The sequence below is a fragment of the Bacillus rossius genome (assembly GCF_032445375.1).
Source record: "Bacillus rossius redtenbacheri isolate Brsri chromosome 9 unlocalized genomic scaffold, Brsri_v3 Brsri_v3_scf9_1, whole genome shotgun sequence".
NCBI classification, from domain to species: Eukaryota; Metazoa; Arthropoda; class Insecta; order Phasmatodea; family Bacillidae; genus Bacillus; species Bacillus rossius.
In genome coordinates this window covers 15,678,438-15,705,764 of record NW_026962012.1, presented here as the reverse complement: position 1 = coordinate 15,705,764, position 27,327 = coordinate 15,678,438, and the positions used below count along the sequence as shown (strand labels likewise).

At 41.0% G+C, this 27,327-nt stretch overlaps 1 protein-coding gene across 2 annotated transcripts in view; it reads right to left on the bottom strand.

Moving 5' to 3' along the window:
• Positions 1-27,327, bottom strand: part of LOC134542673 (sialin-like) — an 87,030-nt gene that overhangs the window by 32,604 nt on the left and 27,099 nt on the right. For both annotated transcript variants that reach the window (XR_010076843.1, XM_063387111.1), the window contains exons 4-8: positions 25,436-25,591; positions 23,984-24,208; positions 20,612-20,696; positions 19,423-19,646; positions 12,546-12,695 (exon numbers count right to left, since the gene is read on the bottom strand). Coding sequence is in view for 1 of the 2 variants with exons in the window: in XM_063387111.1 (XP_063243181.1) it covers positions 12,546-12,695; positions 19,423-19,646; positions 20,612-20,696; positions 23,984-24,208; positions 25,436-25,591 (840 nt within the window). In the remaining variant the exon portion in view is untranslated. The remainder of the gene's footprint in view (positions 1-12,545; positions 12,696-19,422; positions 19,647-20,611; positions 20,697-23,983; positions 24,209-25,435; positions 25,592-27,327) is intronic.

The following is a 27,327-nucleotide window of genomic DNA, read 5'->3' as shown; positions in this document are numbered from 1 at the left end:
CGACGAATAAGGGATAAAGAAGGGAAAGAATGTAGAGGAGGAAGCGCAGGGGAAGGCGTTGAAGCCTTGAAGGAGAGGCGCAAAGCGATATTGTTGCTGCCACTCATGGGTTTTTCCACCCAGATCTTGGTTTTTCCAATGGTGTTTGGGTTTCTGGGTTTTTAAATAATGAATTCCAACAATTCTAGGTTTTTTATAATTTTAATTATTTTTATACCTAAAACAATAATAAAGGTAGTAGCTACTGTATCTGTTGCAATATCTGTTTGATAAAAATGCAAACAAGTCTATGTGTTTCACACACTAAAATACATATAAACACAAAACTAGTTTTCAAGAAGCTAAGTCGAATATTAAATTAGACACATTCTTCAAAGAGGCTTGCAGAACACAAAACCAATGCAACAATTAACCTTCAAACCAATCTTGTAGAATCAGACTCTGAATAAAGACTAACGTACATGATGCAGTTTTATAAAAACAATTACCGGTTTAAAGAATGCAGTGATGGTGTTTGTTTTGTCATGTATATAATTGTAGGTTTTTTTATGATATGTGCTGGTCCAAGAATTACTTATACAGCCATTTTGCTGCAGTGTAATTTTCTTGTATTGGTTGTATTTAACCGTTTTCAGTCTTGTAAGGTAATTAATTGTTTTATATTAAATCCATTTATGTTTATATTTTTGAATTAGTACGCAAACATTTTCAACGATAGCATTTTAGACGCATCTGGGTTTTTTACCCATGTGTCTGGGGTTTTTTGTAGGTTATCTAGGTTTTTCATGAATATCAGAGTGGCAGCCCTGGTTACAAGTCGTTTTGTTTATTGTCCTACTTCAAAGTACGCTCAGTGCGCAGTGCGTGCACCGTCTCGTTCAATAATAAAACTAATGAAATTTTAATATTAAAAAGTACATTAATACAAGATATAATATTTATATTTGTGCACCTAACAGCTATGAAAATGCAAATAAATTCTCAGTTGACACTAATAACAGATATAATCAACATATGCAGATGATACTAGTATCATAATACAAAATCTGTCTCGCACCCAGTTAATTGAGGAATCTGAAAATGTACTCAAACTAATGATTTCTTGGTTTAAGTCTAATAAATTAACTTTAAATTTTGATAAAACAAATTTTGTTAACTTCATAACAAGAAACCAAATGTATGAAGATATTAATATTTCTTGTTTAAATAAAAATCTACATCAGTCTCATTATGCGAAATTTCTGGGATTAATAATTGATGAAAAAATAAATTGGAAAAAGAACATAGAGATATTATGCAATAAACTAACATCTGCATGTTTTGCTCTTCGCTGTATGGTTGGGAAAGTTGATGTTGAGGTTATGAAATTAATGTATTTCGGGTATTTTCACTCACTAATGCAATATGGTATAATTTCATGGGGAAATAGCTCGGAAGCTATTAAAGTTTTTATAATACAAAAAAAAAAGCCATAAGGATTATTTGTAATAGCAAGCAAAGAGATTCATGCAAACCACTTTTTAATAAACTATGTATTCTCCCATTGCCAAGTCAATATATCTTTTCAGTTTTAGTGTTTTTAAATAAAAATCTGAATATTTTTAAGCCAAATTCTGCAATACATCCATCCGAAACTAAAAAATGTGATGACTTGCATATAACTCGGGCAAGAACTACTTTACAGCAGAAAGGCATATATAATACTGCTTTGAAGTTATTTAATAATCTTCCATTAACTTTAAAACAACTATGTAAAAGTAAAAGTAAAAATTTTAAATATAAATTAAAAGAATATCTTATCTAAAAAACATTTTATTCTGTTGATGAATATTTAAATTGTATTGATAATCATAACTTGTGTGTTAACATCTGAATTGTATATATATATATAATAGTTATGTTATGTGTATATTTGTGTGTTTATGTATAAAATATCTTTGTGTACGGACACCTTAATATTATATGTGTACAATACATGTATGCTCTATCCCTTTAATTGTGATATGTGTATATAATCATGATATTGTTTATAACTTTTATCTTACTATGTTATGGATTTATTTTTTATTTTGTATTGTATTGTATATACTGACATGTTCTACACCATTGAGCATTTGCTCATTCATGGTCGACGGAACGTAACTATAAATAAATAAAATAAATAAAAATGGACTTTCTTTTTTCGAAAACAATTAGTAACTAGTGTTTTTATACATTAAAAATTCACGATTTTATCAAAAATAAAAAATAAAAAAACAGATAGGTACATTAGTGAGCATACTATATCAATGTTTTTTTCAAATGTTTCTTCAGATTAGTCGATGATTTATAACTCAGTTTTTGTTTACACAAATTACAATTAGCAAACTCATTATTTTCCGTGAAAAAATTCCACACAAATGAAGTCTTTTTCGTGCACTTATCCATTCCTTATTTCACTATAAAGATACTAACTATAACCGCAACATGGTGATACACGGCCAGGACGAACTGCAGTGAATGTTGAACTGATTGATACAGGTTGTATCAGGCGGGCATGAGAGTATCAGAGGTAGAGAATTACCAGGCGTGATAAATAATGTATCAGATTCTCCTTCCGGTCGCACGGTCTGCGTACGCGGAGCTTTGTTGCCTCCTGGGACCGTCTGATACAGAAGTATCAGAGACTTGTAACATGGTACAATGCTGTATCAGTATCAGGTTGGAACAGATACCGAAAATTGCTGTAACAACCCACCTCTAGGAAATACAAAATAAAATGGTGGAGTCAGAAGTAATAGCTCATTATGACTCTTTTGGTCCCATTATGTCTTGCAAAGGATGCGTGGGAATTCTGAATCGGAACAATCATGTCGCTTACGTAAATATTAAATAAGTACAGGGCCTAGGATGCCGCCTTGTGGCACGCCTGCGTTTACTGGTTTTTAAGTCGGATTCAGAGCCTTCTGTGGTCACTCTAAATGCTATGTTAGTTAAGTATGAGTAAACTTGCTTTATTTAACTGTCAGTGAAGCCTGTTTAGTACAATTTATTTATTAAACCCTCACGAAAAACAACACTATCAAAGGCTTTTTCTACGTCCAGGAATGTAGCCGCTACATAATTCCGGACATTGAATGCGTTTGTTATTTACTCAGTGAGGCGAATTAGCTGCTGTACTTGTGAGTTTTCAACACATAATCCAAACTTCTTTTTTGGCAGAATATTGTATCCTGTATTTACATGTTGAGACAGTGTAGTAGTATACACTCAGTTACTTTCGTAAGTGTATCGAGGAGCCTGATTGGCCTATAGTTTTATGGATGAGTTTGGTTTTTCCCTGGTTTGGGGAAAACTATGACATTGACTGTTACTTTGGAACTCCCCCTTCCATTCGAAGAAAAATAAGTGTAACGTTAGATTGCATTGACACGCGCAGCTAAGTATTCCAATGCTTCGTCTGGAATTTGTTTGAGAACGATAGCTTGAATGCCGTTGTTTCCTGGTGCTTTTCTGGGCTTCATGCATTGAGTTGGGCATGGTTCTGTCACTACTGGCTGGTGTAGTGCATTACGCCATTTCCTGTATATATGCGCAGTAAATTGCCTGTCACAGGACTGGTTATTCGGCTGGAATGTAGTTTCTAGTGTGTTTGCGAAGGCTTCTGCTTTGTTGCGGGGCTGTAAAGCTATTACAGTGTGTAATATAACAATATTACAGAGGGCTGAAACTGTAAATTTGACCTTTTGTTAATGCTTTGATTTCCGTTGCTACGATAACGGACGAATAAGTGCTTTTTAACTGGTATAAAAACAAATTTTATAAAACTGTTTTGTGTTTTAATAATTATTTATGGCAATTAAAAGACGTTGACAAGTGACAGTTTATTGAAATTACTATTTTATTGATATTTTTAAATCGTTACGATTCGTTTCTTTTGATTTCTTGGACAGCGCCCTGTGATTGGCCGAGGCTTGGGGGTGCCTCTAACTGAGCGCCTTGCGCCGGGAATGATGGGAATTCGAACGCTTTGGTTCGGCTGATTCAAATTGCAGCTTCCCTTCAGGAACTCCTGACGGAAGAAACTAAATAATAGTTAATTTTGCGAGTGCGGGCGCGGTTATCATCTTGGTAGTTACTCGACGGTGCACGGAACACTGAGCACAAAAAAGTTTTAAACGATCCACTAACATATTCGTACAGCGAGTGTCAGTGTATATGGTCCAGTATCCGGCATCCAGGTAGGCCATATTGGAAAGTCCACTAAGACATTTTTTTTACTGGTACTCAGCAATTTTAGGACCGTTTACACAATCGTGTTGGTATAAAAACGTATTTATTGTGTGGCCTAGACTTGAAACTATATATTAACACACATTGCTATTGTTTCCCAACGAAAGGCCAGTAGTCCTGAAAGACGGAGTTTTGATGTTCTACTGCTCTGAGTTAGCCAGAATTTATTTTTAAATTTCCCTGAGTTTTAACAATGTGAAATTCTGATAATTTTTGAGAATTTTCCTGAGAAACATACTGACTTGTGTATGTTGTGTCCGACATATCCGGCAACAATATTAATTATTAAAATTATTTTTTGTTTGTTTTCAACATGTTGTATCACTGAGCAGTGTTGAAATGGTCTGTTGTCAATGTAAACAATATTTTTATTATGTCTGATATTGAATTTGTGCCATTTTTATTTACATATATATATTTTGTTATTGCATGTTAAGCTCTTTCTCCCACACAGTCGTTTAAGAAATTCAGTAATTTTATCTTTAAAGAGTTTAATAATTTGTATATGAAAGAACAATATATTCAGTAGAGAGTACATTTCATAGATTGGCACACAAAAGTGTTAAAATAATTCCTTGAAAGAATGGAGTTGGTTGTTTGGTTCTTTTTTCGATATATATGTATATATACATACATAGTTTATTTATATTCACAGATTTGTATTTGTTTATTCACAGACTGGAGTCCCAAGTGGAAGTTTTAGTAAAGATATAGTGTTCACTCTTTACAGAGAGTGGAGTTCCAAGTGGGGATTAGTAAGGAGGTATGTGCACTCTTTACAAGGGTTAAGGTTGTCACACACCAGAGCGATGGCGGGCGCGGCAGCGGTGGCGGTAGCGATATTTGCACACGAGTCTCTGTATTGCGCATAAATGGACCGGCCGGACCTAATAGAGGAGACATTACTTCTTGCAGCTGTAATCGAAGATGAGCAGCAACCATCTACCATCTATCCCTAGCGTTTTGCCGATTTCATTCCAAACCAATTCTTTTCTTCTGATATTCTTGTACTCAGGATCTGACATATCATATAACACAATGTTTGCCTCCACTGCTTCGATAAGTTTTTCTGTTGCACTTGTCATTGTGTGATATCACACCACTACACCAGGCGGCCTGCGGGCTAACGCAACCTGCTGCGTTCTGGCCGCCACCGCGGGGTGAACGCAGCACAGGCCGCGTCCGCGCTTGTGTGAACATGTCCGTTTCATTACATACGTGGCGTTTTACCGCCACCGCCACCGCTTCGGTGTGTGAGAACCTTTAGTTTGGAGTGGAGGGATATTTTCCGATTTGTTAAACAGATGTCTACACAACGTCCAGACATTTTGGTCCTAGATCTTGAGCCTAGCAATTTTTTTTTGTCCCATGTAATTTTTACTCGGTAATTACAGACTATAATAATTCATTTATTCGTAGCTTGCCTACCTACTTCGTGTACCTAGTCACGGCACTGGTGCTTTTTTTTTGTGAGATTAAGTTATACATGTATGTTGGCAGATCCTCATGCACTAACCTAATTTCCTTATCGGAAATGCACCTGGCTATCCTGTCCTGAACTTTGTCCCTGAGTTCAGTGATCGGAGCCTCAAATTTGTCACTGCTTGTTGCATCAATTTCAGTCGCGTCCGGAGATTATTAGTTAGATAATTTTGATGTTCCCTCCAGTCGGCATTTTTGTAGTCTTTTGTAGTCTTTTGTGGGGCGGGTTCGATTCTGTGTTTTTCACCATCAAGTATGACATGAACAGGGAAGTGGTCTTAAGATATGTCATGTAACACCTCCAGTTCGAATACCTTAACTCTCTTATTAATTGCTATATAAAGGATATCTGGCATGCTGTTTAACCTACAGTGTCGTGTGTGGGATCTGAGAAGCATGCACTTGGTAATTTTTATTTATTTGGTGGTTGTAAAGTAACCTGATATTTTCTCTCGAGCGCACGCAGTTTCAGTCCAAATGTTTGGCCAGAAAAGAAGGGCCTGCTCTGCACAGAGAATCCAGGTCGCCTCAGTAAGGGACCTGCCTGGTAGGGCGTACACTGAAATTAATTTGACTGGTTGTTTATTAACCACAAGGTTTGTGCTTACTGCTTCTACTGAGGCAACTGACATTTCGAATGTTTGATAATCTTCTGAACATGACAGCTGTCCCCAGTTACGGCGAAACTTCTACTGTCCGAGCGAAGTTCGGATATTCGATTTCAAAGGTTATATTTCACCAAAAGAAAAACATTTGTCAAACAAGTGGTTTTGTGCTGCAAATAAGTGATTTTCTCGGCACCATCTCACAATTTGATTAATTTGTTCTTTTATTAGTACATACTGTTCTTACTAATCGTAATTTCTAGGGCTTACATTTAGTCTTTGTATTTTTTTAATCCAATGGGGCCCTTATTATTTAAGCATTGAACAGTCGGTCCGCCCACTCCTAGCGCTACGGTGCTGTGCTGTGCTGCCCGTAGTGCCACGTTAGCAGCGTGTTGGATGTTCCCCGCCTGCCGTCACGTACCACTACAGGCGCTGAGTCTTGTGTTACATCCGGGCTCCGGTGCTGTCGCGGCAGACACGCGCGGCGCCATGCACCCGGGCTGAGCAGCAGCCACTCTGGCAGTTCCTCCCGCTCCCCCCGCGCAATCTCTTCTCGCCACGACGACGGCATGATAATCCTCTCCTCTCCCCGCACCCTAAAGTCACCCGCCATCTGGTCACCAGCATCCACCTCCCCGAGTCCACATGCCAGCGCACATCGTGACACCTCTCGGACACCTAACAAACTAAATGAAAGCACCATGTAAGTAGTTTCTCTAAGCGTTCCCAGGCAGCACCACTAACCAAAGCCTTCCTCCACTCATTAGCCTCCCCCCCCCCCCATACAAACAAAAATTTTTGCCACTGGGCCATCCCATTGTATGACCTTTCTCCAGTCTCACCTGTTAACCAATCGGAGGGCGCCCTTATGGGATGGCTTCGTAGTTACCTGTATTCCAACTCCACCCCCTTTTGACATACTTCCATCCCCTAGGGGGGACATTAATTATGCTCGGTACTTGACCAACCTTACAGCATTTGTATTGGGACTTCCTCTCGACACTCATTTAACTTCCGGTGCCTTCACATGAAGCACAGTATCGCAACCTTAAATACGGAATGTATCCGCGTACATTTGAGAATTTTATTCCCAAAATCTCATTACACGTTTCGTGTGATAATGCAGTTTTTTTATTTCTGCGTGTTTAGCGTGCGTTTATTATTATTAATATTTTTTTTTGGCTCTTACTTCTGTCATTTCTGCGAGGATATAGCTTTGAGATATCCTTCCCCACTATCAAGCGATAAGTGGGACCCTAGAACTTGAATTCGACTTCCCCATATATTTTCAGACCCTGCTTGATCGCATCCTTGTTTTATTAATGATTCTTATTTTATCACTGCTCAATAGCATAATTATTATGCTGCAGTGGGTCTCAGTTTGCGGGCCCAGATGGCTACTTCCGGCCCAGTCTCTCGGCTCCAGTCTTTCCGGAGAAGTTCCTGCTTCCAGGAGCTCGCATGCTCCAGTAACGGCTGGTGAAGCACGTTGTTTCGGCATCCCCGAACGACGCCATCTTCACGGCCGACGCAAGGCAGATAAGTCAAAAAGGGACGTAAAACTGCTCCGTGTTGCCTCCATAACAAGTTAATTCCAGCGCTAGAACAACTAATTTCGGACCTACGAACCCTTAAACATGTGACAACTAAACATTAACTATACGCCGTATCAATGGTTAACATTATCGAGTTTCATGCTAGCTTTATAACTTGGACTCAATAATGTAATAAATTCATAATTCATTTTATGTAAGTTGGCCAAAGTATTCTAATTTGCCTTGTTAAATTTATTAATCTTTAAATGTTTTATATGTCTCTCTTATCCAAAGCAAAATAAATAAAGTAGGTAATGTTATCAGTAATAAAAGCGAAACGATACACTTAAGTTTTTCTCTTTTAGTTTATTATCTTGTGTCAACAAACCTCCACTCTATATAGGAATTACTGTAAAGCCTGTAGAGAATTTAAATTTAAGTGTGTCTCGATGATTGAGCTCTGGTGATTTCTGTCCGAAAGGTTTATTACAACCCGGCATGCCTTCCTCAATTTGTTTAATTTCTAAGACGTGTATAATTATTGATCACAAACCACCAAGGGCACAATTTTTTTTTCACTGAACCGCACGCACCCTTAAATTCTCTAAATAATTTTAATGGTGCATTTGGCCATACAGGTTTTAATGTAATAACAATAAAATTTTATTATAAATAATTTTGATTTTACTCCTGAAGTTGTAAATATGGGATGAGTTTTGTTTTATTTGGCTAAAGGATACCACCATACTGACTTAATATGTAGTTCTGAATTTTTACACAGGCATCCCTGTGGGAAACAAGGAGAGGGGTGAAAATGTCGTGAGTTTTGTTTCATTTTACTTAAACATAACTACTAAAGTACTATCTCGTAAGATAAGAATGTTGATACCTGTATTATACATTTCAATGAAACGTGTAATTGTACTAAAAATCTTAAAATAATGTCTTTGCAATTAGGTGAAACATGGAGAAGTTAGGATTGTTATTATTATATGCATATATACAAATTAAGTAAAATAGGAAATGTAAGAGATGGCTTCCTAATATAAATTAAAATGAAATATACGCGTGTTTCCACAATTCAAAATAGGCTTCTTAATAAAATGAAAATTAAATAAATGTGATTTCAGCAAGGTACAATATATCCTCGAATACATTGAAACGGAAGTTTTGAATTCAGCACACACTAGCTATATTGTAAACTTAATAGGTTTTTGCAAATCGAAAATTTTACACTAAAGTTTTTTGTATTGAATGAAATCATGAACAAAAGGGATACTTTAATTGGTTACATTTCTTAAGTAAATATGTTTGTAATGGTTTCCATACTACTTGCAATGGAACAATATCAGTAATATCCTGAAATATGCCCGAGCGAAACCGCCGATTAATAGTCAGTCACAATAAACCATTATGGCGGTAGCGAGATCGGTAGTTTTCTGCCCTCTCCTGTTTTATTTTTCATTTGGTGTAAAACCAACCAAAAGAATTAAAATAATTTTGAACGTTATAAAATATCTTTTTTATTATTTTACAAAATGGTAAAAAAATTAATCTTTCCGATTGAAAATACAAATTTAACTTTTACGAAATTCAATTTTAGTGAAAAACTTGGACTCCAACTTAACTTAAGTAATGTTCTAAAGGGAGTGTTAAAAACTTTCCCCTATAACTTCAAATTATCTTAGAAACAAGAGAGTACCTATCCCTAATCATAAATCATCTCCCGAAGAAACTGTCCCGTGAAGACAAGCAACACGGAGGATGCTCCTGACTTGTGCCGACTGCCTTATGAGCGCCTAAATACTAATCACGGACTGAGCTCGGGCTGAGTGCACAGAGCTAAGTGCGGAGTGTGGAGTGCGGAGTGCGGAGTGCGGAGTGCGGAGTGCGGAGTGCGGAGTGCAGAGTGCCGAGTGCCACTCCACCGTCCATGGAGCTGAGTTGCCCCTTCTCGCTCGCACGTGGTGGCTTGAGCCCCAAGCAAGGCTACTGCGTTAGCCACAGTGCAACCATGACCCCATCCACACTACTCACCCAGCGTCCTACACCACTGATAAATGTACAACCTAGACATTATCTATGGAATATCTCTTGATTTTCCTTGCGCTGTCCGGGTACATGCTGGTGGCATTTTAAAACCTGTAATTTCATGAGCCCAATAGCATGTGTAGTTTGGTATAGCACCAAGTTAATACATTTTTTACTTTCACAAACAATATAAACATTTTTGTTTTAGAAACTATATGTGTTTGTGTTGTTAGCAGTCTTTTAATTTAATAAAAAATTTAATAGCCATAAAAGTACTGTATTTTTGACAGTTTGAACTTTTAAATCCAAATAATGCAGTAATGAATGTAATTTATTCCTCTTCTTCTTATTAAGTTCAATTTTCTCAGTATTCAATTGTAAGTATGTAGAAAACTATTTAATTGTAGCCGCGCTGCAAAGCTTTGGAAGCTTGGAACCTTCCTTAAATTATGTTTTACTCGCACGACGACAGATAGCGCCAGTGTCCGCGGCGTGTTGGCAGCTCGTCGCTCCGGTAAGGCATGGGTGTGAAGTTTAGGCTGCTTAGAAATATACTCGACATAAAGATAATAGTGGAACTTAAATTTCTTCAGTGTTTGCCTTAAGGGCAAGGACCAGATTAAGTAATTTGTTTTCCTGCATAGCCAAATTTTCCGTTTTGAACTTTCCATCTATGCGTCGCCCTCGTGGTAGTAGAGTGTTCCCAGTTAAATTTTTTCTGTTGCGATAAAATACTGTCAAATTTCTGAAGGAATGGAAATCCGTTGAGACTTAGGAGTAGAGGCAGTTACTGCGTGCATGACATGAGTTACAACGTTGTTAACTCATGGATGAAATTTTGGGCCTTGTTAAATAAATTTTCTGCCATTCGGAGATTGTTTGTTCTTCATCAAATTTGGATTCGTACAAGCAGAAATTATACGACAGTAAAGACACAAAAGAAGGGTTTCGGTTAACTGTTCCATTTCTAACGAGTTTTTGTGGCCACAGAAACAGTGGGACACCAGTGTAACCGATGCTACGTTTTCGAATACACCTTACAATTCAAAAACAGAAATTTTTTAACAACCATAAAATATGTCATCTCGATACTTATAAGTTCTATGATTTTGTAAAATATTTATCAAAATTATTAATTACCATGATTAAAATTAAAACTTAAAATAATTTTGAATGTTAGATTTTGGTTGGGCAGTGCTCAGTTTAACAGTTAAATAAAATTTAATAAATCTTGCCAGTTTTCATTATTTTTTTGAAAAAAGTTTGTGCAGGGTAAATTTATATATATTTATTTAATTTTTACCAAAATCAAATGTTCATGTATCTTATTATCTTGAATAAATGCAACTGCAAGTGAATTTAGGAATGTGCAGAAATAATTTTTTCAATTCTGAAATAAATTTGGAATTTTTTGCATGTTTTTCAACATATTTACATATGTTTATGGCATTTGCGGTCTCTCTCTTTAAGGGATGGTTAAAATACAATAGGAGAGCTTTGGAACATATCAGTTTATGTCAAGAATTTTACAAATTAGAGTTTTGACGTTACAGAAGTTAAATATGTAGCTAAATCAAACATTAGTGACTTACAAAACTATTTCCCCGGCCCCTCATTTGTTCAAAATTAAATGTTCCCAATGAGATGCAGTAAGACTATTTCAGTGAACACGAATTAGAAATATTACACCTACAATATGAATCTAAATATATATATAACTCAAAGGTGACTGACTGACTGATATAGTGATCTATCAACGCACAGCCCAAACCACTGGACGGATCGGGATGAAATTTGGCATGCAGGTAGATGTTATGACGTAAGCATCCGCTAAGAAAGGATTTTGATTAATTCTACCCCCAAGGGGATATATATATGTATAAGCAAAATACCACTCACTGACTCACTCATCACGAGATCTCTAAAACTATACACCCGATTGATTTGAAATTTAGCATAGTTACTCATTTTGTGATGTAGACGCTCACTGAGAACGGATTCTGCGGAAATCCGATCCCAAGGGAAGTTTCGGGGTCGTAATGTATCAAAATTTCCAGTTTTTGGTAGGAAATCACCATGGCAACGGCTGTTGCTTTGTTGATGCTTCATTCGTCTCTATGGCAACGACTATTTCATTGTTAGTGCGTAAAATGTAGGCGCAATCGTACAATGAGCGTAACGGGACAAAGTGTAACGGGACAAAGTGTAACGGGACAATGTGCGTAATGGGACAATGAGTCATAATTTTTCGTGCTTGCAGCCGGCGTTCATCGATTTATTAGACGTTGTCACGTCAAAAAAATTACTATGTAACTACTGACTGCCGGGATCCAAACCATCAATATTGTTGTTCCTTAATGGAAGTTGGTATCACGCCTCAGAGGGCAGGGATAGCGAGCTGACTCCAGAGGTGCTACCACTTACGATATAAGCCACATCTCCCATTTACTGATTTTTTTTATTTACCATTACTGTAAATGGGAGATGTGGCTTAATTTTTTTCCATAAGTATAGCCGTGCGAAGCCGGGTTGGGCAGCTAGTTATGGCATATGTGTTTGAACGGCTGTTGCCACACAGCTTGTGTGGTGTGTTGACAAGCAGGAGCAGCTGACTCACGTAGGTGAGGGAGAACCCGTAGACCAGCTTGAGGTACTTGGTGACAGCCAGCTGCAGAGTCATCTGCCCCCACTGGTTGCCGAGGCTCGCCACTGCGCATGCCCACACCGGCGCCGAGGACAGGAGATGTCTCCACGGGAACTGCGACACCTGCAATCACAGCCATATGTTATCCTGCTTGTGTTTTAACGTGCCATACATTCGACGGTGACGACTCCCATTAAGGCAAAATGACACCACTGTCAGGAGCTCCTAAGATCCATAGAGAAACTAATATGCCATTTCATTGTGGCTTGGAGGTGTTTGAAGAGAATCTACATTGGACAGGCTGAGGAAACCCATTTCAACATTATTGCCACATGTTCCCCCGTAGTTTATTCGGATGACTGGTTCGACTCCGAGAAAACTTCATCCTGAGAGTATCACAAAGTGCTTATCTAAGTCTATCAGAACTCTGGGACATCTCAGAAAACCCAGAAAGCCTGTGATCTGGCCGAAAACGCACGCAGCTCCTACTAGCTTCCCAGGCTAGTGCCGAAGCAGTTACACCACTCACTGCACTCCTTCATCAACAGAGTGGAGACTCCTCTGGACATGCTCTAAGAGGCACCAACAACCGGTGCGTTCCTCACCATGTGACCCAGATGTGGTAGAGGTAGCAGGGACTCCTGGTACTAACATGGTTCGTCCTGCACTACTGCTTACATATTTTATGCACCTGTGGGCTTGTACGGACTTTTAGCCAGTAAGCTACTTAAGTTACTACTCCAGTTCTGGCCACAAGGTATGCATCGGAAACTGGACTCAAAGAACAAGCCCATTGGTTACTCAACCATCCCTGATATCCTGGGCATACAGCTGATTACACCTGGTTGTTTTAACCTTTTCATAAGCAGAATGCATGCTTAGATTAGCCATTGACATTGCGCATTTGGATCTTCACTTCAATCCAAACCTTGGAACCCGACGGACTGAGGGCCTGGCAGTGCTGAACCGCCAGGCAAAGCTTCCAGACCATCTGCCGTTGCCTGCAGAGTGGGCCTTTACAACTCACCACACATCTTACAGAACAAGGGGCGAGGAGACTCACCGGCAAAGCTCACTTAGATAAACACCCTTAGTCACATGAAGAGTACGGAAGTTGCCTTAGTTGTAAGAGGCTATGTATTCACATCAATGCACCCTTCCAGCGATCCTTTTGGATTCAACCTCGGATACTAGTGCCAAAAACGGCTCCGACACCTTTAAAGACAGGCACCTCCTCCAGAGGGAACGAGGACCACTCCCAAGAAAACACAGCGACAGCAACTCTCCCTCAGCACATGTTTGCTGCATGTGGGAGCCGAGGCCCGCCACTGTGAATGACCACATGGTGCCGAGGACAGTAGTTGTATCTCGGTAGATTAAGACTTCTACTTACTTCGCAAAATGGCGAAAATATATCCTTCACCAAAGAAACATGAACTATATACCTCATGAACTAAGAAGTACGGGCTACACACAATAATGATTTGTTTTACCTGCATGTGTATAAAGTAACAAATAAATTATAATTTCGATTGAAAAGTAAATGGTCTTATTTCTCGCAATCTAATTTCTAACTAAAAGAGTACTCTCGTAAAACCATTTTTGATTTAAGAATTTAAAAATCGTCACCAATGACTAACAAAATGGGCAAATGTGCATCCTTTTTTGAATGTACGTCTAAATTTGCTTCAAAATGTTCATCCTTTTTATAATGTGCTTCTAAATGTGCGAACTATTTTGAAAAGTGTGTGTCCTTATTTGTAAATATGTGTAGTCAAGTTTTTAGTATCATATCCTACTGATGAGATCGTATCCTACCAAATCCTACTGATGGGATCGTATCCTACCGAATCCTACTGATAAGATCGTATCTTACCATATACTGCGGTCGTGTCCTACCTAGCCTGCTATCGTATCACACAGAGTTAAATGTTTGTCCTTTTCGTTAAATGCGCGTAGTGAAGTCTGCATTTGGGAAAGAATGTCTAATGTTTGAAAAACTCTTGGTCTTGTAAAGCTTTTTTCATGTATTCATGTATGTTGTATTATGATTATAAATAGGTGTAGGTGCTTATTAATTAAGTCTTTTAGACTTTTGAAATCTTACATGATCTTAGTTCAAAACGGCGTGAGCCAGGTTGGTTTCTATCCTTAAATTTTTATTTTATATTAGTACGAAAGGACCATATAATTAATATATTTTGTTAAGAATTTAACATTCTTAGTCATATAGTCAGCATAAAACAAGCTAAGTTGGTTGTTATGGTCGTGTAGCCTTGTACACGTGTATCATCCTAGCCCTGTAACCATTTTACCAAGTTAGAATCTGATTGGTTAATGTTAAATTTATAGATGTTTAAAGAATTAAATTTTAATTAATTAATGAAATTTAACTGTTGTTTTGACTCATGTATAAATGTAAATAATTCTTATTTTGACTCATATATTATTCCAACAGTCGGAAGTTGGTACACATACTTTTCTTCTTCATTGGTGTAACGTAAATGTCCCCTTAATATAACTTTGGGAGACTGGGGGATCTATTAGTTTCAAAGGCAAAATAATAACATATGGGATTTCGTCTAAATCTAAGTGCCTCTATATTTGTTTTACTTTTAATTAATTTAACATATATCAACAAAACATGGATTCCACAAACAGGTTAAAAGGTAACTTAATTTACGTACACGTATTGACAAATATATTTAAATTATAATATTTAATGAATGGGTTGACAAATATATTAAAAATTTATTATTATTTAATGAATGGTTGGCAAATATATCAAAACTACTACATTTGAAGTATGGGCTGAAAAATAAATTAACTTCAACATTTAAAAAGCATGGGCCGGCCCTAATAAGAATAATATTATTAAGCTTCATTTGGCATAGTTAAACATAATCATAACGATTGGTTAAAATAAACAATCCCAGACATTTAGAAATTAGTGCTTAGAGCTATGACAGTCCTGTAAGGAAACTTTTTCGGATTTTCCAGTCTCTTTAACGTAGTTATTTCATTTGCCATGCTGTAGACATCACTAAGAATTTGGAGGACTGGAGATTGGAAGTTCGCTGGCCGAAGGGGACGTGTTATATGGTCCCAGGGCGCCTTAGCCGTCCTGGCTCCCCGAGGGAAGGAAGCTAGGATGCGGTAGTCATGTCCGCACCCGGCTCTTGGACCCTGTCTGACAGGGAGTGGATTATAGCGCACAGCAAGGTAGCCTGCCAGGATGCGTAGCCAGCGAACACGGGCAGTTGACGCGAAAGTTTCCATAATTAAAAATAATTAGTAAATTTAGCGAAGTATATACTATAGTATATACTAAGTATATACTATTTCTACTCGGCACGCAAACTGACTAATTACTGGTTAAGAAATGAGTTTAGGGGCAACATCCCTAGACCAGCCGACTACATTTTCGTACGACGACCGGACTGAAGTCTTGCTGTGCTGTTCGCCGAGGATTCGAGGTGGTCAGTCTGCTAGCGCTGCGCGGAGTGTCTATGTGGCGGTAGCGACTTGTAATTAAAAACAGGCGATGGCTCTCGAAAGAAAGGGAGGGGACTTCGGCTTCCGGACCGAAAGGTTCCCGAAGATTTCCGAGGGGGTGGTCGAGAAATACTGACTTTGATATCTCGAAGTTGGTGGTACTGGCCGATGTCAGCGCGACCTACTAGGGGTGTCCGAAACAAGAAAAGATCGACTCGCACATGTCTCGCACGAGATGCATAGAGCTTATGGAGGGGAATAGTGCAGCGCTCTGGTGGCTTGGACATGAATTACGGGGCACTGTTTGTTGTGTGAGGCGCCAGAGGGCAGTCGTTTAGCGGGCGTTAAAACACCCAGGGGAAATAACTCGCAAATCCGCCATGAAAGGGCAGATGCGGTACTTCCGAAGACTAGTGTCGAGACCTTGAGACAGTCCGGGATTGTGGCCGGTCAGTGAACTGGGCAGACTTCCCAGGAAAGCCTGGGGAAGAGGGGGTGGTGGAAAACGCACTGCTGTGGGAAATTAAGCCAGAGACATGCCGAAATGTTTGTTAAGACGACCCGTGGGTGTGCCTTTCGGTGCTTGCCTCAGGAGAGCTCCAAAGAAAACAGTACTCTGGGAGAACACCAAGATAAGCCGTCTTGACCACGGCTCGGAGGAGAATTACAGGCGACGGGCGTGTGTCAAAGCGGGGATAACATGAGCGCGCCTGCTAGGTCGCAAAGACTCTGCAAAATCAGATCTACCTCTGGGACAGGATTGGGGAGACTGGGCTGACAAAGATTAAATGAGAGTGTACAGAGAGCGGAAAAAGTTTGTTTTAGCAGCCAAAATGACTGGGAAAAACTTTTTTTTCCTTCAAAATTCAATTTAAAAATTGTGCCAAAAATGCTGAATGGGTGGCACAAAGTATATAAGTGAGGATTGGATTATGCCACTCTCAATTTGTAACTGGCTATAGTGGTGTGAGAATCATTTAGTTTGACTCATCTTTTACATAAGTTCTCTTATAGGCTATTCTTCAGAACTTGTTGGCATCTTTACCATTTTTAATGCTGAACTCTATGGAAGTTGCACCATCGTCGATGGGGACCCTGATGGCAGCAACGACTACTTCGAGGCAGATCCAAATGGAATTGTATCATCAACAACACAAGAGGAGACTTTTAAACGAGTGGTTCCACAAGCAGAAGCGACTTTAAAGTCGATGTTCCGCCAGCGAATGAGACTTCAATGGCTGCAGTATACCACTAGCATCAATGATGTCCTTTGAAGGTTCATCGGCGTCTTCCCAGCATCGATGTCGTTACTGTGTAATATGCCCATTTCATTAATTTTATTTCAATTATTTGTATAAATGAAATTGTATTATCAGTTAATTATTCATGAGTTTTCATTCAGATTTAATATCAAATATTGTGAATCAAATGTGGTGCTACAGCGAGGGAAAACGAACTCTTCGAAAGAGGCAGCCGCAGGACAGGTACGCCCTACTGGGCTGCTCGGGCCAGCCATGCCGCACCTAACGGTACCAGCCAGGGCGACTGACCCGTTCCTTTCTGTCCTGCGGGCCAACGGGAGGACAGTATTTCAAGAGTAGATAAATATTAAATCTAAAACTATTTCCTAAAGTATTCTACTAATATTAAGTTTGATCAAATAATGTAATGTAATAGTGTTTAAATATGTATGGAAACTCAAATAATTCACAATAAAACTCTGTCCATGAGGATGAAATTTGGCTGCGGGGATGGAGCTGAGGAGTTCGAAGGACGCTGGTTCATGGATCTGGAGAGCCGGGTGGCTCAGGCAGAACAGGCTCCCGCGAAGGAGGCTAAGAAGTAGGCAGTCTGTATACCGCCTCAAAGGCGTGCTAATGTGTCCAAAATTCGAAGGGTCATGGCACCGTGTAGTTATAGATCCAGTTGTAAGGCCAGAAGCGCAACCACCGACTCCGGGACAGTGTATCAGCAGTTCGAAGGCGCGACTTGTTTTGAGTGGATTTTTAAGTACACCCGCGTTTTGACTGACAAATAAAACATAGTTGATATTATGTTAAATTTGTAATTAACTGAGCCTCAGCAGTCAATTTCAACTAGTGGCCATTTCCTAATTTAAATTGTGTTTTTATTATGTCAGTTGCGCAAACACAGTCTCATGTAGCAAGGACAGGAACAGTTAGAGAGAGACGAAACTGACGTCACTCACAATAAGGGTGGGTTAAAACTGTCACAAGATTGACTCGAACAACAGAAATGCTTGTCAACACGAGAAGATAAAATGTGCTAAGAATAGTTCTTGCAAAAGGTTTGGCTGTAAGAAAAATGTCGCAAGCCATTTACAACAAAATTATAAGTTGAAAAGACACTTGAAGACATGCGAAGACCCTGCTATGTGGTAGAAAGTAAAGGTTTCGCTGCAACAGTGCTATGAATATGCCACTTTTGTTGTAGATTGACTGAAAACTTATGCATTAACGAACTAAAAAGTGTACCAGGAATTATTGCAACAGCAGTAACATCAGCATTTGGTTCGAGCTTGAAATGTGCATCTTCATCGACTAGACATCCTTGCATTTGTCCATTACGCACGAAGACACGGTATGAGCCAATGTACGAAGAATCCCTCTTGTATGAAGTTTCGTTGCGATAAGCGCCATATTTAGTTTACTTGTATTAATAATTTGAGATGAAATACGAAAACAAAATTTAAGATGAAGTCCGTGAGTCTACTGTAAAACTACCTGCGGACATTTCGACTCATAGGTTTAGGTTGGCTACTCGTATGCATACAAGCACACAATCAGATGTGCAGCAACGTATTGCGATGATGCCTGGAAATGAAACTAAACCTATAACAATGCTTAGTGCATTAAAGATAAATTTTATTGGGTTCCATGAAATGTTTAAATGCTACTAATATTTAAATACTTTGAGTAAGTCAAAAGGCATTTGTACTCTTCTTGACGATATCAGGCAGCACAATTAGCTTACTGATGAATTAGCAACACACAGATCAATAAAACTTATGGTTGGACTGTGCATATGGTAAACCATATCCATTCGAGGACCAAGTGAAAAAAGTGTGCTTTCAAGACGATGCATACTGCTGTTTACCTAACGCAAGACGAAGAAGAGTCTGTTTAACACATTATCGAGAAACTCTGCAGGGAAAAGGGAGACTTCCAACAAGGGATCTGGTTGGGCCTTATCTTCAGTAAACCGATTGGAGCATGCCTCTTTTCTGTGGCATAGCTGTGCACTCGACGCAGTTGACCGTTGCTGCTTGCGGGTAGCTGCTAGTCTGGCGGAGACCATTAAAATGCTGGTAATTGGTCTAGTTGACTATACTCGCCTCTCTCTTGGCTTGCTGCTGTGCACTCGGGGCTGTGCATGGCTGCTCCTTGGGGACAGCTGGGAGCGAGGAAGGCTGGTGGGGCTTGTCTTGCACCAGATACAGCCAGGCCAGGAACCACGTGGCGCTCAGCGCACACAGCATGTAGCATATCGGGTCTCTGCCAACCGCTTGCACCAGCGGAGTGCCTGCCAGGCCAGCCACGGCGTAGCCTATGCTCACAGCTGGGGGCAGTACAAGACTTACTGTCAGTAAACTCATACAAACAGATTCTTCAAAAACTATTAGCATCTTATACAAATATTCATTATTTTTTTTCTTATTTTTGTGTAGTTTCATTCCCTTACAACATATAAATTAAGTTTTCAGTCAATGTTCAACAAAGTTATCGATTCATAGTCGCTTAGTTAAAAGTTAAAACATGAACAACCAGAAACTAAAATTACAATGCTAAATTTATTTGGTAACTTTGTTATCCTACAAGCGATATTAAAATTTTTAACTCTAAATTTTTTGTGAAGTGTGATTGATTGCTGGAATTAATAATACAGCTTGAGTCTTACCGATACCATGTATGTACCATGCATGCTCCGATGTGCGGAGGACGCGAAGGGTACATCAAAGACAAACCATAAACACCTGTTCTCTTGTTGGTGTACAGCAGAGGCTGGGTTAAATGTATTATAAAAATAAATATTGGATCGCGGTTTAATAACGTTAAAACACTTATTAAATTGACATTATAATTCAAAAGGACTAAAAATATTTAACCAAGTATTAATTTAAATAACTTTATAGTAAACTAGTTAGATTGATAGTAAAATATTGCAATAGTCAAACTCAAGCCGAAATAAAATAATTTTGTAAACATGGAACTTTTTCAAGCGAGTAAAATATTTCAAATCATACAAAAATAATGAATGATTTTAATTTTTTCAGTAACACAAAATTTGTAACCGAAGTTTTTGAATGTGTGCAGTTGATTTAGACTCCACATATATTTGAAATTATTTCTCATTTAAAAAATGCTGATAACTCTAGCCCACAATACAGCCCAAATTCAAATTTATATGATTGATTGCTTTCGAAACCTACTGTCGCCGAAAACTGGCAGATTGCAATGAACTGTGAAATGTAAGGTAATATTCGACTGTGAGTAATTGGTTGAAGATGGTGTTACCGGTGTTACCTGAGTAGCAGGAGACGAAGCTGCTGGTCTGGAGAGGTGGGAACCAGCTTGCAGCAAGCATGTGTAGAGCAGGCCACGAACTTCCCTGATCAGAGGTACGATACACGACAGTAACACACAACAAACATTTGGTGTTGATTTTCACTCATTTAAGTACACTATTTTCATGAACACCAACTTCCCTCCTAGTAGTGCTGAACACACCAAACCCCACGCACACCACTCACACTGTTTACACACACTTTCTTCATACTCAGACTCAGTCTGAGACAACTTACAACACGACACACAGTACGCAATACACCACACACAATCAACTCTTCCACAAAAAAATTCGCCACAATCACACAAAATTAACAATTAAATAATTTTAATGTTCATTTACGCTTAGCAGTCTATATTTTAACCGTGATTTGTCCGAGAAACGACTTTTGGTCATACAACTGTCGGTAAAATGACTTATCGGTTGAATGACTTTCGTTTTACTACCTGTTTGTTAAATATTTGCAATACACTGCTGTTCCACCAGAGTCACCAGTGTATATTATATCTGGGCGCCTGATATACCATAATGCATAGGATGATACGTGGAAACCAATTGGCATCTTGAGGTCATATTGTGATGAGGTACCCTCTACTTTCCCCCAGGAGAGAGCGCAGGTAGAGCTGGCTGTCGTACCTCGAGGTGTTAGCGTCTCTCCCGCAGGCTGTGGGCCGTGAGTGCCCTGCTGCCTTTGGGACCACCGAAGGCTGGCCGTGCGTGTGGGATTCGTGAGCTAACCGAGCAGTGCCATCTGTGGTGAACACGAGATTCCAGTACTAATTTACTGGGGTAACAGCGAATGTCAAATAGCATTCCGCTGACCTCCGGCCGGCTCGGTGGGGTCGTCATCTAGGCAATCGGTGGTGAAAGTCAGGCACGACGAAGATCGGCACGCAGTCTCGTCGGCGAAACCCGAGGTGCACAAGTTGCGGATTGTAGCGAACTGCGGGTTGGAACTTGCGGGGCTGTGGAAGTGTGGAATACTGCGCTAGCAACGGAACAGAGGAGCATCGGACGTCCGAGGGGAAGAATACGGCGCCTTTCTACTGCTGGGGCCATGCTCGCCAGATGGCGGACTTCGAGTGGCGTGACCTTCAACCGATTCTAGTAGTTTGGTGGAACTGCGGCCAATGAAAGGTAGCTGTTGACGACTTCGAGGGAAGAAGACGTAAGTTCTTTAAATGATTCATGCAAAGGGGTATTTTGATTTAATGCTGTTTTTTGGACATACACCATTGCAGTTATGCACTGTTTGACTTGGAAAAATTCCCAAAAAAAATTAAGCTAAAACATGTACGGAAAACAAGACTGAATCAGCTGATGTTGGACAAACCGAACCAACGATGAAAATAAATAAGTATTATGGATTGCCTGCATTTGATCTGTCTCCTCGTTGTTAGCCCACTGTGTTCGTCTGTGTTGTTATATTATTTATCATTATTAAGTTCCTTCAATGGAATTCTTGTGCTGTCTGATATTTAGAGGTTGAACATATTTTGTCGGTGCTGTCGTCGTTGTGTTGTCTATATTATTTATTTAGATTCTTCGTTAGTTCCGTTTGACCAACAGCAGTTGATTCAGTCTTAGTTTTATGAATAATTTGTCTTTATATTTTTTTTTATTTTTGGAATTCTTCTATGACAAATAGTGAAAAACTGCAATGGTGTATGTCCAAAAAAACTGCACTAAATCAAAGAAGATTTAGATGAAGCAACTGACTTGATACTCATATGCCTTCAGTTCGAGCCGATGTGTTAGCTTGGCTGCCACCACTGAATGTATTTTTGCTCTCGGCATTTTTTCAGCTCTCGATGTTTCTGGACCCGAGGCCCCAGGTACTGCAACCTAGGAGTCATAACATTTAAGGTGGGTCGTAAGGCGCAAGTTTCAACTCCTGCAGGACAGCTTTTTCTGCCCTGTTCAAATCTTCTCGCCTGAGCCTTTTCCCCCTTATCCAGTACCCCATATGACTCGGCCCAGGGTTTACCCTTTGTTTATGAAGTTTTTACTGGGCCACAGTAGCTAGCTTTGACTAGGGTGACCAAAGGGGCGTTATCCATGGCATCAATTGCTGCCATGACTGGCCAGAAACCCCATGTAAGAAACATATGCACATGGCCTTTCCCGCACTGTTAAGTCCCATATAATAATATGGTGTATAGGCTTTAAGCCTGATACACACCTAGCAGATAGTGGCTGGTAAAGAAAAAACATTCAATGACGACCATGAGACTAACACTAAGCATTCGCTCGTACCGTGAAGATGCCCTGGAGGAAGAGGATGACGGTATGCTAAGGTATGAACATTCAGTGAACGTGTATGAGACAAACACTGAGCACTCGGACGCACTGTAAAGATGCCCTGGAGGAAACAGATGACGGTGTACTAAGGTATGAACATTCAGTGAACGTGTATGAGACAAACACTGAGCACTCGCTCGCACCGTGAAGATGCCCTGGATGAAGCGGATGACGGTGTGGTAAGTTATAAACACTGAGCACTCGCATCGCACCGTGAAGATGACCTGGAGGAAGCAGATGACCGCGTGGTAAGGTATAAACACTGAGCACTAGCTCGCACCGTGAATATGCCCTGGAGGAAGCGGATGAAGGTGTGGTAAGGTACGAACACTGAGCACTCGCTCGCACCGTGAAGATGCCCTGGAGGAAGCGGATGACGGTGTGGTGAGATATGAACACTGAGCACTCGCTCGCACCGTGAAGATGCCCTGGAGGAAGCGGATGACGGTGTGGTGAGATATGAACACTGAGCCTTCGCTCGCACCGTGAAGACGCCCTGGAGGAAGCGGATGACGGTGTGGTAAGGTATGAACACTGAGCACTCGCTCGCACCGTGAAGATGCCCTGGAGGAAGCGCATGACGGCATGGTAAGGTATAAACACTGAGCACTCGCTCGCACCGTGAAGATGCCCTGGAGGAAGCGCATGACGGTGTGGTAAGGTATGAACACTGAGCACTCGCTCGCACCGTGAAGATGCCCTGGAGGAAGCGCATGACGGCATGGTAAGGTATAAACACTGAGCACTCGCTCGCACCGTGAAGATGCCCTGGAGGAAGCGCATGACGGCGTGGTAGGGTATAAACACTGAGCACTCGCTCGCACCGTGAATATGCCCTGGAGGAAGCGCATGACGGTGTGGTAAGGTATGAACACTGAGCACTCGCTCGCACCGTGAAGACGCCCTGGAGGAAGCGGATGACGGTGTGGTAAGGTATGAACACTGAGCACTCGCTCGCACCGTGAAGATGCCCTGGAGGAAGCGCATGACGGCGTGGTAGGGTATAAACACTGAGCACTCGCTCGCACCGTGAAGATGCCCTGGAGGAAGCGGATGACGGTGTGGTAGGGCGTGAACCAGGCGAGCGGCACGAAGCCCAGCAGCAGGCCGTTGGCGAGCGTGGCCACGCCGAAGGTGAGCCTGGGGCCGACGCGCGCGGCCAGGCGGCTGGCGGGCAGCGGCGCTATGCAGCTGCCCCAGAGGAACACCTCGCGCAGCACCGAGTCCACGCTCTCCTCCTCGGACAGCGGCACCTGCAGTCACGCGTCAACTCGCCCAGTGCCTGTCTTTGCTACCAGTGGGTTTCCTGCAAATTATGTAGTGAGTATTGCTTAAACAAGTAGCTTAAACTTTTTTGGGCAGCTTTCGTTTTAAGCATTTCGAAATCATTGTCATAATGTTACTTTAATAACTGATGTGTAAAAGGATTATATCCACTTTAACTAAAAGCGTTAATTTTTTAAAAATATTTTTATATAAACAGTGTAGCTAACGAAGAATACCTACTATCATAAGGATGTATGTAATTAGTACAAATAATTTCTTATTACTAAAATTTTTTGACTTAAAAGAAGTCACCAGAGTAATATATAGTGATTTTGTTACTATGTTTTTGAATTGGTTAATCGCTTACTGGCTTGGAGGATCGATAGCTTGGTATATCAATTAATTTTTAATATTCGAGCATATATGCTCATTGGACTGAGAGCCCAACAAAGTGGTGTTCTACCTTCTATGACCTCTTTCCAATATTTCTCTGATCGAGTACCTGGTAAACCTGATGTCACTTGTAAGATAGCGCTAATGTCACAATCATTCGTTATATATATACATATTATATAGGTAGTGAATACTGGTGTTGTTTTAAATCGCTTAGTTCTTGACCATTACGGTAAGCTATTTAATATTTCTAGGCATTATAAAATATTATTTTCAGAAGAAGATGGGTTTTAACAAAAAGACTTGTATCTGCGAGATGCTCACTCTAGCAGGTAAAGTGAAACCTCCATGGCTGTCAATATCACTTAAAAATATGAGATGTCGTCGGCTTCATTATGAAAGTTAATAACATATCATATGTCTATAGTACAAGTAAAACTCAAGAGCAAGAGATTTTTTTCATTTATGTTGAACTATAAAAAAAGTGAATTGAAAAATTTAGGAAGGATCATAGAACAGGAGATTATAAATATTAAATTCGAATAATGGATCGGGAGGATATGTTAATACGGGATAGCATATCCCAGATTCCCGATCTAATTTAGCTGTGGGTCAAATGTCCTGTTCAAGGTCATCCATGATGGTGGTATCGAAGATGTTGAACAAGTCAAAGGTCATGATCAATCGATATGGCGAAATTTTAATGATGTACTTTAGCCTCCTCTCGGCTATATAGTGGCATTTATTTTGTTAATGTACTCTTAAATTTTGCTAAAAAATGAAATATGTTATCGCAGCACGGGTGGTTGCTGTAGACCGACCTTGAGGTGCGGCTCTGCTGCGATGTGGCGGCCGTGGCCTCCGCTCGGGATGGTGTCGTTGGGCAGCAGCTCGCCACTCTCGTCGTACTCGTCCTCGTCCAGGGGGACGCCTTCCACGGCGGCCGGGGACTCCGACAGCACCACCACCACCTCCACCTGCGCCTCATACTTGCTCGACCCAGAGGCACGCCATCGTGAGCCGTCACTGGGAACTCCAAAAAATCCACCGCCACATCAAGCTGCACCTCAGAACCACACATACTCTCTCAACCCAGAGGAACGCCATCGTGAGCCGTCACTGGGAACTCCAAAAACTCCACCGCCACCTCATGTACATGTCAAGACATGAGCCTCCACACCGAACATCTTAGCACTCTCCTGAGGGAAGAATTCCAGGGCCATCGCTCCGGACTCCGATAGCATCACCACCACCACCTGAACCTCAGAACCACTCATACTTTCTAAATCCAGAGGAACGCCATCGTGAGCTGTTACTGGGAACTCCAAAAACTCCACCGCCACCTCATCTTGCATGTCGAGACATGAGCCTCGACACCGCACATCATCACAGCACAATCAAGAGAGACGCCTCCCGACCACCACCTCTACCTGCACATAGAGACATGAGCCTCGACACCATCTTAGCACTCTCCTGAGGGATGAATTCCAGGGCCATCGCTCTGGACTCCGATAGCATCACCACCACCACCTGAACCTCAGAACCACACATACTTGCTCAATCCAGAGGAACGCTATCGTGAGCCATCACTGGGAACTCCAACAACTTCACCACCACCTCAACTTGCATGTAGAGAAATGTGCCTCGACACCGCACATCCTCGTGGCACAACCAAGAGAGACGCCTCCCAACCACCCCCTCTACCTGCACATAGAGACATGAGCCTCGACACCATCTTAGCACTCTCCTGAGGGATGAATTCCAGGGCCATCGCTCTGGACTCCGATAGCATCACCACCACCACCTGAACCTCAGAACCACACATACTTGCTCAATCCAGAGGAACGCTATCGTGAGCCATCACTGGGAACTCCAACAACTTCACCACCACCTCAACTTGCATGTAGAGAAATGTGCCTCGACACCGCACATCCTCGTGGCACAACCAAGAGAGACGCCTCCCAACCACCACCTCTACCTGCACATAGAGACATGAGCCTCGACACCATCTTAGCACTCTCCTGAGGAATGAATTCCAGGGCCATCGCTCTGGACTCCGATAGCATCACCACCACCACCTGAACCTCAGAACCACACATACTTGCTCAATCCAGAGGAATGCTATCGTGAGCCATCACTGGGAACTCCAACAACTTCACCACCACCTCAACTTGCATGTAGAGAAATGTGCCTCGACACCGCACATCCTCGTGGCACAACCAAGAGAGACGCCTCCCAACCACCACCTCTACCTGCACATAGAGACATGAGCCTCGACACCATCTTAGCACTCTCCTGAGGGATGAATTCCAGGGCCATCGCTCTGGACTCCGATAGCATCACCACCACCACCTGAACCTCAGAACCACTAATACTTTCTCAATCCAGAGGAACGCCATCGTGAGCCATCACTGGGAACTCCAAAAACTCCACCGCCACCTCAACTTCCATATCCAGACTTTTGCCTCGACACCCCACATCATCATAGCACAATCTAGAGAGACACCTCCCAACCACTACCTCTACCTGCACATAGAGACATGAGCCTCGACACCGAACAACTTAGCACTCTCCTGAGGGATGCATTCCAGGGCCATCGCTCTGGACTTCGATAGCACCCTCACCACCACCACCTGCATGTAATGACATGACTGCAACACTGCAAATCTTACAACAACCGAGGGGGAGGCATTCCAATGAATCACAGGGGAAC